The 15,632-nt window shown below is 36.5% G+C and overlaps 1 protein-coding gene across 1 annotated transcript; it reads left to right on the top strand.

Annotated features, from left to right (window-relative positions):
- Positions 1–758: 758 nt before the first annotated feature.
- Positions 759–8,123, top strand: Cmtr2 (cap methyltransferase 2). Its single transcript, XM_015496106.2, has 2 exons — positions 759–1,201; positions 4,605–8,123. Exon 2 carries the CDS (start codon positions 4,618–4,620, stop codon positions 6,916–6,918), a length of 2,301 nt encoding a protein of 766 aa, XP_015351592.1. The 5' UTR covers positions 759–1,201; positions 4,605–4,617; the 3' UTR covers positions 6,919–8,123.
- The last annotated feature ends 7,509 nt before the right edge of the window (positions 8,124–15,632 follow it).

Here is a 15,632-nt window from a genome sequence, read left to right as displayed (position 1 = left end):
CCCATTCTATTTTCATGCATACTGTTGTCACGTATATAATGGCTGTATGTAATGCACATGGACATTATATGGGTGTATCATAAATAATTTAATTAATTCCCTTAGGCAGAGTGTTTTGTTTTTTATTATTAAAGTGCTGAAATCAACATTCTGTCCAAATTGAGTGTCAACTGTTGTGTTTTTCTTAATGGCAAATTGCTAGAAGTGGTAATTGCTGTGTTAAAGTGCATACTCATTTTAAAAGTCTGCCTTCTGTAAGGTTACTACTGAAAATACTAATTTTTAGTCCCACCCACAGATGTGAACCTATTTCTTCATATTCTCACCGACAGTGGCCACTATCAATCTTTTAAATCTTTGCTAAATGTATAGTTTTCAATATTTTAATTCCTAATTTTTAATAATAGGTTATACAACTTTGTATGTTTTTACTGGCTATTTGTTTATTGCTTATTAGAATCTTCATACTTTTTTTTTCTGAGGTTTTTATTTTTCTTACTGGCTTATAAATACACACACACACAATAACAGTATTGTCTAGCAGTTTTCCTAGTTTGGCTTTTAAACTCTTGTCTTTCAAGCTCCAGTTTTATTAAGATCTGTTCTAGGAACTAACATCACAGCGCTAGGAAACCTACGGTCCAGCACGTGGGTGGGCGGAGCCAGCGCGATCTGGGTAAGTCGGCCCCGCCCCATCCCACCCCTTCACTCCTTAGGGGCGGAGCCAAGGGACGCTCCTGCGCGCGCAGCTTCAGTTGCCATAGCGGCCAGAGGGCGGGAGACTGGCCCTTTCCAGTTCAGTACCTCTCGGAGAAACAAAACTAGGGGGCCCGGGCCTCAGCATTGCCAAAGTCAACGGCGTGCGTAGCATTTACGCACGTGACGCAAGCCTAGCCGAGAAGGCGCGTGCGCAACGTGACTGTCAGGGCCCTCTAGCCGGCGCCGGCCCGTGTTTGCCGGGGGCGCGGCCTGGAGGAGAGTTCTGGCTCCCTGTGCCGCGAGGGCGGATCCCGGCCGCCTTCTTGGCCTCAGGGCGCGCTGCCTTGCTGCCCTGTGGCTGAAGGTGTGGCGGATCCAAGGAGTGACCACCCCAGGAAGCAGTCCCTGGAGCGGAAGTGAGAATGGCTCCCAGGAGTGAGGAGTGGGAGTGAAGAAGAGCAGCTTCTCCATACCCTGGGGGCCCAGGTGGGCGTGAGCGAAGGTAATGCAGGCCGGGTTAGGAGCCTGATCCTCCTTGGACTTTCAGTGGGCGAGGCAGGGGCGGGGACTGCTCGGGAGGGCTTGGGACTCCCTTCCACTAGGCGAAGTGAGATCCTGGGTGCCCCAGACCCAAAGTAAGCGCTGGGTACACCCTTCTGTTTTCACAGTTCCTGGCCAGAGGAGTTGGAGGAAAACACTTGTAAAACTCCCTTGTATCAATTGGAGAGGCAACAACTGTTGAGATCTTGTGGGGTTTGAGTTAGGTTCACTAGTTTTACGAATTGTGCAAGTGTTCCCTTTGTGATTTTGGGCAGGAAACTACGAATTTTCGTACTCGAGTCTGCAATATAAGAATAGTAATACAGACCCACCTAGCAGAATTATGATGCCACAAAGCTTTATGAAGTGCTTAATGAAAGTGATTGAGGATTACATACTGGAAAATTTTTCCATGCACTCTGGAAACTGCAGAGGTTTTTTTCTTCTCTTTTTTTTGGTTGTGCATGGAAGTGCTGGAGTGAAGTTAAAATGCATTATTATGATTCGTATTCAAACGTGATTAAAGCAGTGATTCTTTTGCAAAGTGTGTTATCCATTCATTCATTCAGTAATACTTGTTGCTGCTTTACTGTGCCCTAGTTGGCACTGTTCTAATCTCTTGGGATGATATGTAAGTAAACAAAACAAAGATCCTGACCTGTGGAGCTTACATTCTAGTTTGAGAAGGACACACAATAATCAGTAAACATGAATAAGTTAGAGGGAAATAAATGCCATGGAAAAAAGAAAGTAAGGTAAGGGAAATTGGGAATGCAAGGTGCAATTTTAAATAAGTATGTCAAGGGTAGCCTTCATAGAGAAAATTACACTTGAGTAAATAGGAAGGGAAGTAAGGGAATTAGCTGTGCAGATATCTGGGGAAGACCATTCCAGGTAGAGGGACCAGCCACTGCAAAGGTTTTTGGCTTGGAATGTGTCTGTGTCTTCTGTGAACAGCAGGAAGATTTGTGTGGGTAGAGTGGAATGAGTAAGGGGAGGACTAATAAAAATTAGGTGGCCACACCAATAAAGTATAGTCAGAACCGTGGAGGTGTTTGAACTCCTTTACTCCTTCTCAGGCAATTACCTATTTAATGTAGGTAAGATTTCACACCTTAATTGCAGCTATTAATTAATATTCGAAGTTAATGACTAAAATAAGACTTTTTCCAAAATAGGATACATTTGGTTGTAATTGCCAGTAAGTGCTGTGTGAATTAAGAGAGAAGAGAAAAGCTTGCTGTAATAAAGTTGTATTTGCCCACCTTAGGATTTTAGTAAATGCAGAAATGCCTTCTTTCAGAAAACTGTCTAAATACAATTTAACAGTATAACACGATTGATCTAAGGTAAGTAAAAAATGTTGGTGTGTATTTGTGACTTATTAACCTGTATTTCCATGTAATTTGTGAATACAGTATGGTAAATAAATGACTACGAAGGTTCTTAACTTTAAGGCGTTTACAGACTGATGGATTAACTTGTAAAACAAATAAAAAAGAATGAGGGCTGGGGTTATGGCTCAGTGAAGAGCACTTGCCTAGCATGTGTGAGGCCCTGGGTTCAATTCTCAGCACTGCATATAAATAAAGTCCATTGACAACTAAGAAAATAGTGGGAAAAAAAGAGAGAACAATATAAGAACAAATAGAACAATACAAAACAAATAGAATGAAGTCAACTGGATATTGTATTTATTATGACAGTTCACCTTTATTTCCCATTGTAATCCTTGAACCAGCAGTGTCTTTTGGGATGGTGATTTGGTTGTCAGTTTTTTTTTTTTACGTCTAACAAATTGAGATTAAAAAAATTGAGATAAAAAACAGTTGTAGAATACATTGAATATGCTAAGTAAGTGCAGACTTCATAAACTAATGTACCTATTAAATTGCACTGACAGGTGCCATATAATACTCATTGTCCTATATATTAAAATTTAGAACTTTTCTAAAACTGCCAATTAAGTCATGCTTCTTTCTCTCATATCCTTTTCCTTCCCTAGAGGCAGACAGTTTTGGTTTCTTAGTGTTATAACACAGGCTATAGATGGACTGTAATTATATTCAGTAAGGATATTTTACAAATTTAAATTTGATGATTTAAAATTCTGCTAAGAAAGTATGTTAAGTTTTATAATGAAATTTTATAATGTAAGTGTGGAGTTGTCTGACTGATCATATGATAGGCAGGAATGTATAATTTATAGAGACATGTCAGAGGGATTATTGGTCATTTCAACATGAAGCGAAGGAGACTAACCATTCAAGTACAACCTAGTTTACAAGCAGTATAATGAGTGTATAGTCAGCTTTCCATTGCTGTGGCAAAATACCTGAGATAAACAACTTAGAAAAGGTTTATTTTGGCTCACAGTTTCAGAGGTTTCTGGCCATAGACCGATGATCCATTGCCTTTGGATCTGTGGTGAGGCAGAATATCATGGCTGGGAGTGCATGGAGAAAAAGAACTTTATAGCTCGTACCCAGGATACAAAATGAGAGGAAGGGACTGGGGTTCCAATAACCCTTCAAGGGCATGCCCTAATAACCTAACTTTCTTCCACAAGGCCCCACCTTTTAGAGGTTCCACCGTATTCCATTAGCAGCATGGGCCGGGAAACAAGTCTTTAACACATGTGCCTTTGGGGGACATTTCAGATTCAAACTAGAGCAATGAATTTTTGTCGTGAATTGTAGAAATGATTGGTGCCACCAAAGTGCATGCGTCATTGAAATCTGGGCAGAGGATGTATTTAGCAGTAGTAGTTGGTGGTGGCAGAAAGGCTCGATAGAGGGACCAGTACCGGATTCACATGCAGCATCACCTCCTAGGAGGAGGTAAAGTATAATGGGAACTAAAAAAGTCTAAAAGACCCTTGTTAGAGCTTGATCCAAAGTCATGTCCATGGATAAATCTCTTAAGTGTGTGTGTTTGAGGCCATGTGGATGGTGTCACAACCATGGTAGAGAACTCTGGGAAGAAGCTAGATGGCTTATTATGATAATAAGAGTTGACATTCACTGACAAATATTCTTTGGTATATTCTTTTTATATGTTAGTGTGTTTTATTCTCCTCTAAAACAATGATAAGTCCATTTTTTTTGATAAGAAGAAACTGAATCCCAAGAGGTGAAGTACTTTTCCCAGGCCATTTATTAAGCAGTAAATAGCAGAGCAGGAATTTGGACTCTGGTCTGGTGGATAAAGCTTTTATTTATTCCATATTGCCTTGTTTTATAACAGAGTGTTCTGACATTAGCCTTTCCTTATGGGGTTTGTTATAGGTGTGATCAGATTTACTACTGATGAAATTTAACTCACTAATAAATGTGATTGATTTAATTTTGTGTTTCTCTTTCTAGATTTGACTTGAAAATGAGTAAGTGCAGAAAGCCACCAGTTCAGCAGTTAGCAAGTCCTGAGACATTCAGCCCAGATGTTCTTGCTGACATTTTTGAACTCTTTGCCAAGAACTTTTCTTATTGTAAGCCAGTTAATAATGAATGGCAGTTACCAGATCCCAGTGAGATTTTTACCTGTGACCATGCAGAATTAAATGCATTTCTTGATTTGAAGAACTCCCTAAATGAAGTAAAAAACCTCCTAAGTGATAAGAAACTGGATGAGTGGCATGAGCACACTGCTTTCACTAATAAAGCAGGAAAAATAATTTCTCATGTAAGAAAATCTGTGAATGCTGAACTTTGCACTCAAGCATGGTGTAAATTTCATGAGATTTTGTGCAGCTTTCCACTTATTCCACAGGAAGCTTTTCAGAATGGAAAACTGAATTCTCTACACCTTTGTGAAGCCCCCGGAGCTTTTATAGCTAGTCTTAACCATTACTTAAAATCCCATCGGTTCCCTTGTGATTGGAGTTGGGTGGCTAATACCCTGAATCCATACCATGAAGCAAATGACAACCTTATGATGATTATGGATGACCGGCTCATTGCAAATACCTTGAATTGGTGGTACTTTGGTCCAGATAACACTGGTGATATCATGACCATGAAATATCTGACCGGACTTCAGAATTTCGTAAGCAGCATGGCAACCATTCACTTGATCACTGCCGATGGGAGTTTTGATTGCCAAGGAAACCCAGGTGAACAAGAAGCTTTAGTCTCTTCTTTACATTACTGTGAAGTTGTCACTGCTCTGACCACTCTTGGAAATGGTGGCTCTTTTGTTCTGAAGATGTTTACTTTGTTTGAACATTGTTCCATAAACCTGATGTACCTGCTAAACTGTTCCTTTGACCAAGTCCATGTTTTCAAACCTGCTACTAGCAAGGCAGGCAACTCAGAAGTCTATGTGGTGTGTCTCCGCTATAAAGGAAGAGAGGCTATCAATCCCCTGTTATCTAAGATGGTGCTGAATTTTGGGACTGAAATGACCAGAAAAGCACTCTTTCCCCATAATTTGATTCCAGAATCATTTCTTAAAAGACATGAAGAATGTTGTGCATTTTTTCATAAATATCAGCTAGAGACAATTTCTGAGAACATTCGTCTGTTTGAGTGCATGGGAGAAGAGGAACAGGCAAAGCTGAATAATTTAAGGGATTGTGCTGTACAATATTTTATGCAAAAATTTCAACTGAAGCCTCTTTCCAGAAATAACTGGCTAGTAAAAAAATCTAACATTGGTTGTAGTACAAATACAAAATGGTTTGGGCAGAGGAACAGATATTTTAAAACCTATAATGAAAGGAAGATGTTGGAAACCCTTTCATGGAAAGATAAAATAGCCAAAGGATACTTTAATAGTTGGGCTGAAGAACATGCTGTATATCATCCTGGGCAAAATTCTCTTTTAGAAGGACCAGCTTCCAATCTTGAGTGTCACTTATGGCAAATTTTAGAAGGAAAGAAATTGCCAAAAGTAAAGTGTTCTCCATTTTGTGATGGTGAAATATTAAAGACTCTGAACGAAGCAATTGAAAAGTCCCTAGGAGAAGCTTTAAATTTGGATTCCAGGCCAACACAGCAATGTTATTGTTCTTGTCACATTTTTTCAGAAGAACTAATATTTTCTGAGTTGTTTAGCCTCACCAAGTGCCTTCAGGATGAACAGGTTTTAGAACCCAGCAACCAGATAAAGTGCCTGCTTGTGGGTTTACCAACACTCCATGATGTAAAAATGAACATACCAGTGGAAGTTCAACTCCTGGAATCAGCTGAACTCATGACTTTTAACTGTTCCTTGCTTCATGATGGAGACCCAACTTACCAGCATTTGTTTTTGAACTGCCTTCTACATTCATTACAGCAGCTTCATGCAGGAGATATGATGATTTTGCCTGTACTTTCTTGCTTAACAAGATTTATGGCTGGCTTGATCTTTGTACTCCACAGTTGTTTTAGATTCATCACGTTTTCTTGTCCCACATCCTCTGAGCCCCTGAGAACCTGTGCAGTCTTGCTATGTGTTGGTTATCAGAATCTTCCAAATCCAGTTTTCCAGTATCTGCAGAATATGAATGAATTGTTGAGTACTTTGCTTAACTCTGATGCACCCCAACAGGTTTTACAGTTTGTGCCAATGGAGCTGCTCCTTAATGGGTCACTACTTGATTTTTTGTGGGATTTAAATGCTGCTATTGCCAAAAGACATTTACATTTGATTATTCAAGGAGAGAGAGAAGAAATCAGCAGCAGCCTTCATTTATGAAATTGAATTTGTTCTTTCTGAGATTCAATTTTGTGACATTTTCCAATGTTATTGCATCTGTTTGCTCTATCAATTTAATATTTTTCATTTTGGGGAAAGACCAACTTTTACATCATCCAAGGTTTTAATTCTAGAAAACCATCAGCTAGTTCTGATTTCTAGGATACATGCATCCATGTAGAGTTGTTCCTTGGCAAAAATCTATTCAGTGATGGTATTCAGCCTCTAAACATGAGGATGTGTGCATTTGGAGAGGATATGCCCATGCTTACACAATGCAATTGATTTGATCTTACTTATCTGCTTAAGATCTGCACCTATGTGCCTTCATTCAGAGTTTTTTCCAACTAACTTCTCATTGGCTAATGATATTAATGAGTTGATAGCAGTCAAAGGAGGAGGCACTCCTCAGCAACAGGACTTCATTTAGCTCTTGACAGTTTCGGATATCAGGGAACTCACTGTGCCAGATTTCTTGGTATATGCCATTCATTGCTTTTAGACCATGGACTGGATTTTCTTTTATGTTTCAAATGAAACTAGTGTGCTATTTTACAAATATTTTACTAAGTACAACCATGCAACTAATAATAAGACAGCTTCAAACCAAAGATCATGTTTAAAACAATGAATAATTGTGTCTAGTACACTCCTGTATCATGAAAACTTCATTTAACAATGTAGTAGTAATTTTTAACTTCCAGGAAATTATCAGTGAATGAAAAGATTTTTATTTAATTTTAAGGTAATCATTTATAATCTTACAGTCTTATTATATTGGGAATATATGAGTGTTATGAACACAGTACTGAAGAAAAATTTAATACTTTCAGAATGAAGTCTCAATATTTAAATTTATAAAATCTTTACTAGGTGTTTTTTTCAGTCTGAAAATAGCACTTTATGAAAAGATTAGCCATGAAATGGTTATTTCATCAGTTACATTTGATTCTTTTGAATTGTATGTCTTTAACAGCGTGATGAACTTTTTTGGCAAACTGCTTTAAGCAATTCTTCATTATCTTAAAGTTCTACAAACTAGACAATATTTATATTCTCATGTGCATTTTTAGGCATTTTCCGTTATATGAAAAATAGAAGTATTCTCTGATGTATTTGGTTGATAAATACTGATGTGAAAATTTTCTTGTTCTTTGCTATTTTGAGTTCCATTATAGATTCATAAATAAAGTCTTTAGCAGACAGATTTTGTGTTCATCTTTTTTAAAGAGAATCATGGGAAAGTTAAAAATATAATTGGAAACAGACTAAAAGAAGGTTTGAATGAGAGTTAATGTTCCTTCATTTCCTTTGATTTGTATTCATTAAAATTTATTCCTTAATTTTGTAGTATTTATGGAAACTATTGCATGAGAAAGATCGAGTACTTAAGGGGTGGTGGTGAGAAAAGGGAGCATGGAGGCCTGGAAGTAGATTTTTGAAAGAAATCTCATTTCCTACAGGTGGCCTTTTGGAAGCAGTTCAAGTTATATGATTCTGGAAGTCGAATGGAAAATTGGTTACCAAGGGAAAACCCTCTTGGAAAATCATTTTGCACTTAATAGTCTTGATGCCCTGCTTGTAATCAATTTATTTTGCTTATTTTAACCATTTGTTAGAATAAGTTGAAAGCCTGGGTCCAGATTTTGATAATAGAACTTCTAAGCCCTTCAGATAAGTATTGAATGTTTAGTTGTTTTTTTTTTTTTTTAAACACATTTACCTGTATTGGAATCTAACATTGGAATATATTAGAATATATTTTGTTTCTTAGGGCTTTTGGATCAGTTGTTCATCTGATTTATTGGATTGAAATTCCTTTAGAGGTGAGTTAATAACTTGAGGGAGGTTCACGTTGAATTGAATATAGATGACAGGTACCAATATTTATAGGAATTTCTTTTGACCAAAGGGGAGAAAGAATGCTATCCAAAAAAGGAATGAAAAAGTCTAGTGGATAGTAAGATGTGAGAGATAGTTTATAAAGTATATCAGAGTAATCACAGTGTATTAAAAAATATTTTTCATAGGTCTTGAGGTTTCCAATTTAATTGTGATGTTTTTGGAAAAGATTTTTAGCATTCAGAAATTTTTAACTTCACAAATGTGTTTCCTAAAAGCTTGGATGAAAAAAGCTCTTACAAGTTTGATTTTTTCAGTATTTTGTTATCCCTAAGAAAAAAGGTTTTATGTTAGTGGGGGCTTTTAGTGTAATGCCATTTAAATATTTAAATGCATTGAAAATACCTTTTCTGAAGGAAACTTAAAATCCAAATTTGTGGATTTAACTTCTATCTTTAAAACTGTTTTTGAGAGATTTATGTTAAATGCTTTTTTTTTTCTTTTAATTTTTTTTTTTTTTTTTAGTTGTAGATGGACACAATATCTTTATTTATTTATTTCAATGTGGTGTTGAGGATCGAACCTGGTGCCTCCCACGTGCGAGGCAGGCATTGTATCACTGAGCTATAGCCCCAGCCCAAATGCTACTTTTTCTATTCCAAAGACTTGAATGAAAGAAGCAAGGTTAAAATATTAGAAGAGATAAAAAGAAGTGTTTATTCATGATTTGTTATTTTACTTATCTTTGATTAGAGTACCAGGTCTTTAAAATATAGTCATGTGTTGCTTAACAATAGGGATACATTCTGATAAATATAGTTGGGAATTTGTCATGTTAATGTCAGAGGTACTTACATAAAATTATATCGCATGAGTATATGAAATCAGTTAATCCTTACATTTTTGGCAATGAAAGTAGTGATTATAAACTCAAATAAAATTCATGTTCATTGACTTTAGAAAAAGGGTAATACTGAAATTAAGTGTTCATTTTTGCTCTCTAAGATGAAAGTGAGAAATAAAATATTTTAGTTTTGTTTCAGTTTTGAAATTGTTTTAAACAGTAAATGATTATAATTTCCCCCCAAACAGTGCATGCTTATAAAGATTTTAAGAAAGCATAAACAGTTTTCTGTTCATTTTTATGTTCTAAAAATAAAGATATGTTTAGGTCTTATTTAAATTTGCTTGGTAATCTTTAATTTGAACAAATTGTAGACAATTAAATACTTCTTATTAAAATGATGACAAATTATTATGTACAAATGATACAGATATACTTAGCTAAAAAATTGTTTATTACGTAATTATTGAAAAGAGATGCAATTATTTGGTAACAAGCCTCACCCCTATTGGAGAAAACTCATTTCAGAGGGATCTTAGGAGTGGAATTAAATGCAAAATAATTTTATGATATGGAAATGAAATAAAATTACTTTGTATTTAATATTGAAATTGAAGATGAATTTCTATTTGGATGGAAGGCTTTTTTCTTTTGTTTAAAGGGTTGACCTAGTGGAACAAGTAATAAAGTAAAAGCTGGACACCACATATTGTAATTCATGGTATATAGGTATGTTTTGAAAAGTGATTAAAACAATGATTATATAGTGAGGTATTTCATATTTTGAGTTTCTAATGAATGCATTCTTTCCCCCGCATTCTCTTGTTATTAGGTCTCTTTAATATTTTCCTTTTCTTATTTTTGGCCAATATGAAAAAAGAAGGTAACTTATCTTTGGATAAGTTCAGTTTCATACTGAAAGAGTGGGGAGAGATGGAGCTCCTTTTTTTAAATTTATTTTTTAGTTGTAGTTGGACACAACATCTTTATTTGTTTATTTTTATGTGGTGCTGAGGATCGAACCCAGGGCCTTGTGCATGCTAGGTGAGCACTCTACCACTGAGCCACAACCCCAGCCCCAGGGTGAAGCTTCTTAATGACTATAGATGTGAAGGTGACACCTGTTCTTTACTAGTGAAAAGGTTTAGAAATTATCTGTCACTAAGTATGCTTAGTACTTAATTTTACTCCTTTGAGAATTTTATGTAAAAGTCAACATCTGTTTGTGTTTACATATAGGTTGTATACTCACAAATTGTACCTACAATAATGGGTCTGTAATTTTCTTGAGAATCTTAATCATTCTGTCTTCCACAGTATCTTAATAGGTCAGCCAGGTGTAATTATTCTGTGTTCCTTTAAACCAAGTGCAGCAGCATTAGTTTTGCTTGTTATAGACAAAATAGTTAACTGTAGCCATATTTTTTGATTTATGGCTTTGATTATAGTTTAAGGAAAACATTTGTAAAGATTGTTCTTTTTGTGTTCATCTGTGGAAAAGATTCTACAGGTCTTTGTGGAAAAGGCTATATTTCATGTGCTTCTGTATCTTTTTGCTATTTAAGATTATATTTTAACACCAAGTTATTTTACTGGGGAGGACAGATGCGTTTTTCTGTCTGTACTTTCAAGAACTTATATTTTTAGTGACTCCCAGAATTGGAATATCAGTTTGCATATTAGATTAGCTTAGAAAATTCAAGGTAAGTGTAAATATTTCTTTGTATGTTTCTTTTATATAAGAGTAACCATCATCCCTGCATCCCCTATATGATAACTAGTAATATTAATCTCTTCCTTAGCTCTTGTACTTAACTGCTTGAGCAATACTTGAAGTGATCTTACACAGTTTTTTTTTTTCATTCTTCTGTTTTCTTCCCAGGATTATGAACTCATCAAGAACATGACGTATTTATTTTTTTAATTGATTTTATTTTTAAAATACATGACAGTGGAATACATTACAATTCTTATTACACATATAGAGCACAATTTTTCGTATCTCTGTATATAAAGTATGTTTACACCAATTCATGTCTTCATACATGTACTTTGGATGGTGATGTCAATCACATTCCACCATCATTGCTAACCCCCTGCCCCCCTCCTTTCCCTTCCCCCCACCCTGCCCTACTAGAGTTTGTCTATTCCTCCCATGTTCCCCCTCCCTACTCCATTATGGGTCAGTCACCTTATATCAGAGAAAACATTTGGCATTTGTTTCTTTGGGATTGGCTAACTTCACTTAGCATTATCTTTTCTAACTCCATCCATTTACCTGCAAATGCCATGATTTTGTTCTCTTTTATTGCTGAGTAATATTCCATTGTGTATATATGCCACATTTTTTTAATCCATTCATCTACTGAAGGGCATCTAGGTTGGTTCCACAGTTTAGCTATTGTGAATTGGGCTGCTATAAACATTGATGTGGCTATGTCCCTACAGGGATGTAGTATGCTGTTTTTAAGTCCTTTTGGGTATAGACCGAGGAGAGGGATGGCTGGGTCAAATGGTGGTTCCATTTCCATTCCAAGGAATCTCCATACTGCTTTCCATATTGGCTGCACCAATTTGCAGTCCTACCAGCAATGTATGAGTGTGCCTTTTCCCCCACATCTTACCAACATTTATTGTTGTTTGTATTCTTTTTTTTTTTTTAAAGAGAGAGTGAGAGAGATAGAGGTAGAGAGAGAGAGAATTTTTTTTTAATATTTATTTTTTAGTATTTGGCGGACAACATCTTTGTTTGTATGTGGTGCTGAGGATCGAACCCGGGCCGCACGCATGCCAGGCGAGCGCGCTACCGCTTGAGCCACATCCCCAGCCCAGTTGTTTGTATTCTTAATAGCTGCTATTCTGACTGGAGTGAGATGAAATCATAGAGTAGTTTTGATTTGCATTTCTCTAATTTCAAGAGATGATGAACATTTTTTCATATATTTGTTAATTGATTGTATATCCTCTTCTGAGAAGTGTCTGTTCAAGTCCTTGGCCCATTTATTGATTGGGTTATTTTTTATTTTTTTTTTGGTGCTTAGCTTTTTGAGTTCTTTATATACCCTAGAGATTAGTGCTCTATCTGATATGTCAGGTAATAATTTGCTCCCATGATGTAGGCTCTCTATTCACAGATAGTTTGTTTTGCTGAGAAGAAACTTTAGTTTGAATCCATCCCACTTATTGATTCTTGGTTTTAATTCTTGTGCTATAGGAGTCTTATTAAAGAAGTTGAGGTGTAATCCCACATGATGAAGATTAGGGCCTACTTTTTCTTCTATTAGATGCAGAGTCTCTGGTTTAATTCGTACCAGACTGGTAGACCAATGGTAAAGAATAGAGGACACAGAGACTAACCCACAAAATTACAATCATCTTAGACAAAGGCACCAAAAACATGCATTGGAGCAAAGATAGCCTCTTCAACAAATGGTGCTGGGAAAACTGGAAATCCATATGTAACAAAATGAATTTAAACCCCTATCTCTCACCATGCACTAAACTCAACTCAAAGTGGATCAAGGACCATGTATTTATTTTATATGCTATATCATCACTATAAGTTTTACAGGAAGCTACTTGATAATTTTTTTTAGAAAACTTTTAAACATGCCCAAAATAAAATGATATAACAAACTCCCATGTATCCTCACTTGGGTTTCATAACTACCAGTGTTTAGTGCTGGGAGCCATTAGCCAAGTAGGTATGACAATTTCCTTGCCAGCGTACCCCATGTTGCAGTGACATTGAATGTAGGTGACCTTGCTCAAGGACCAAGGCGGATTAGGGTGTTCCGGGTTTATGATAATCGGGTTTAGGGCGTTCCCAGTTTAGGTTCCAGGTTTAAGGTTTAAGATTATTCCTGCTGGGAATAGGGCGTATCCTGCTGCCTAAGTTCCCCTTGAGTTCTCACGGGATTCAGACAGTTCTCACGGGATTCAGACAGTATATTTTGGGAGACAGAAGCCCAGTGAAGGTGATTTTGGGCAGAGAACGTGGATTTGGGCAGAGAACGTGGATTTCCCCAGAACGTGTTTGTAGACGGCTGATGTGAGTTCGGGAATAAAGAGTTGCTGTTTGAATCTACAAGCTGTGTGGTGGCTCGTGATTTTGTGCCCAGCCAGACTGCGGCAGTTTAGCTGAATTTTTTTTCCTCAGAGTATTTTCAATTCATGAAATGCATACCTTAGAGAACAAATAAGGCCTTTATCGCACCTCACAAAATCACTCAGTTATCACTCAGTACCCAGTCCATGTTCAAATTTTCCATGCTGTCTCAAAAAGTGCCTTTTTACAGTTGTTTGGTTCAAATAAGGACTCAGGAAAATTGTATACACTGCATTAACTTGATGTGTTTCTAAGTGAAGAGTTCCCTTCATTACCTCCTGCCCCCCAACACTTTTCCATGACGTTTTAGCTGCTGAAGAACTGGCTATTTGACTTCTAGCCTTTTCTACATTGTATATTTGGCTGGTTATTTACTTAGGCTTACTTAAAAAAATTTTTTTGGTACCAGAGATTGAACCCAGGGGTGCTTAACTACTGAGCCACATCCCCAGTGCCCCACCACATCACATACCTTCTTTTTAAAATTTTGTGACAGGGTCTCAAAAAGTTGCTTAGGGTCTCACTAAGTTGCTGAGGCTGGCTTTGAACTTGCAATCCTCCTGACTCAGCCTCCTAAATTTCTGGGATTATAGGTGTGTGCTACTGAGCTTGGCCTAGGATTACTTTATAATTGTAACTCTATGCCCCAGATTTTCTATAAATTTGTAGTTGGACCTAGAGAGTTAAGTACTTTTTATCACTTTGAAAAGCACAAAATGGCTAGTGTGGCCCTTTCTAGTGTCAACTGGATCCACCAATTATTAAGTTTTTTTCAGTCTTTGATTTAATAGGTATCATATCCATTGAATATTGATAACTAGCTCCATTATTAGGGTTTGCAGAGTAGTGTTTTTCTAAGCATTTTTTTTTTACTGCAGTAACTGACTTTTATGGAGATGTGCTGAAAGTATCAACTATTAGTTTGGGGAAAGCTGGACCGATGCTTATCAATTTCTGGAAAAGTAAATTGGTATATTAGCAACTTTGAAAGGTGACCAATGAGGTTTTTTTTGTTTGTTTGTTTGTTTTGTTTTTTTTAAATTCCCAGTCAATGAGGTTTTGTGGTTGTGGTTGTTTTAAACTTATCTAGGAACTTCTGGGTTGCTATATATTTGTATTTTAATCCATTACAACTATTGTTCTTGATGCTCAAATTATTCAGTTTTGGCTTAGGTGGGTAGAGGAACAGCTCTTTCATATTGATGACTGTTATTTTTAAAGTATTATTCAGTTTTTGATAACTCCCATACATGCTACCACTTTTTAAAATTTATTTTTTAGTTGTAGGTGGACACAATATCTTTATTTCAGTTTTATGTGGTGCTGAGGATTGAACCCAGGGCCTCACGTGTGCTAGGCAAGCACTATACCACTGAGCTACAACTCCAGTCCCATGCTACCACTTTATATGCTGGTTTCATATTGTATATTTTCTGCCCAGAGCCACCATCATCCTGGCTTTACTGGGAATGTCTGTAGTGCAGTATATCTCAAAACTTTTGGTCTTGGGTTACTTTCACTCTCATAAACTTTGAGGAACCCACAGAGCTTTTGCTTATAGGAACTGATATTTTTCATGTCAGAAATTAACAGAATAATTTTGTTTTATTAGTTAAAAATTATAATGTCAAACCATTACATTATCATAATTAATATTTTTAATGAAAAATAGCTTAAAGATTTTTAGTAAGAAGTGTGGCACTGTTTACATCTTTGCAAATCTTTTTTATGTCTTGATAAAAGCAGATAGCTGGACTCTCATCTGATTTCACACTCAATCTGTGGCATACATTGTTTTGGTTGAAGGGCTTAATAAGATCTGTCCTCACATAGTAAGTAATTGGAAAAGGGAAGAGTAATTTTAATAACCTTTTAAGATAATATGGATATTCTCTGATACTGTGTCAAAACATGACAGAT

This window comes from Marmota marmota, unplaced genomic scaffold, assembly GCF_001458135.2.
Source record: "Marmota marmota marmota unplaced genomic scaffold, marMar, whole genome shotgun sequence".
Lineage (NCBI taxonomy): Eukaryota > Metazoa > Chordata > Mammalia > Rodentia > Sciuridae > Marmota > Marmota marmota.
Note: the sequence above shows the minus strand (reverse complement) of the source record. Positions and strands in the feature narration are given on the sequence as shown.

Bases quoted from the DNA above. Each gene is read 5' to 3' on its own strand.
- Cmtr2 (XM_015496106.2), top strand. From the start codon at position 4,618: ATGAGTAAGTGCAGAAAGCCACCAGTTCAGCAGTTAGCAAGTCCTGAG.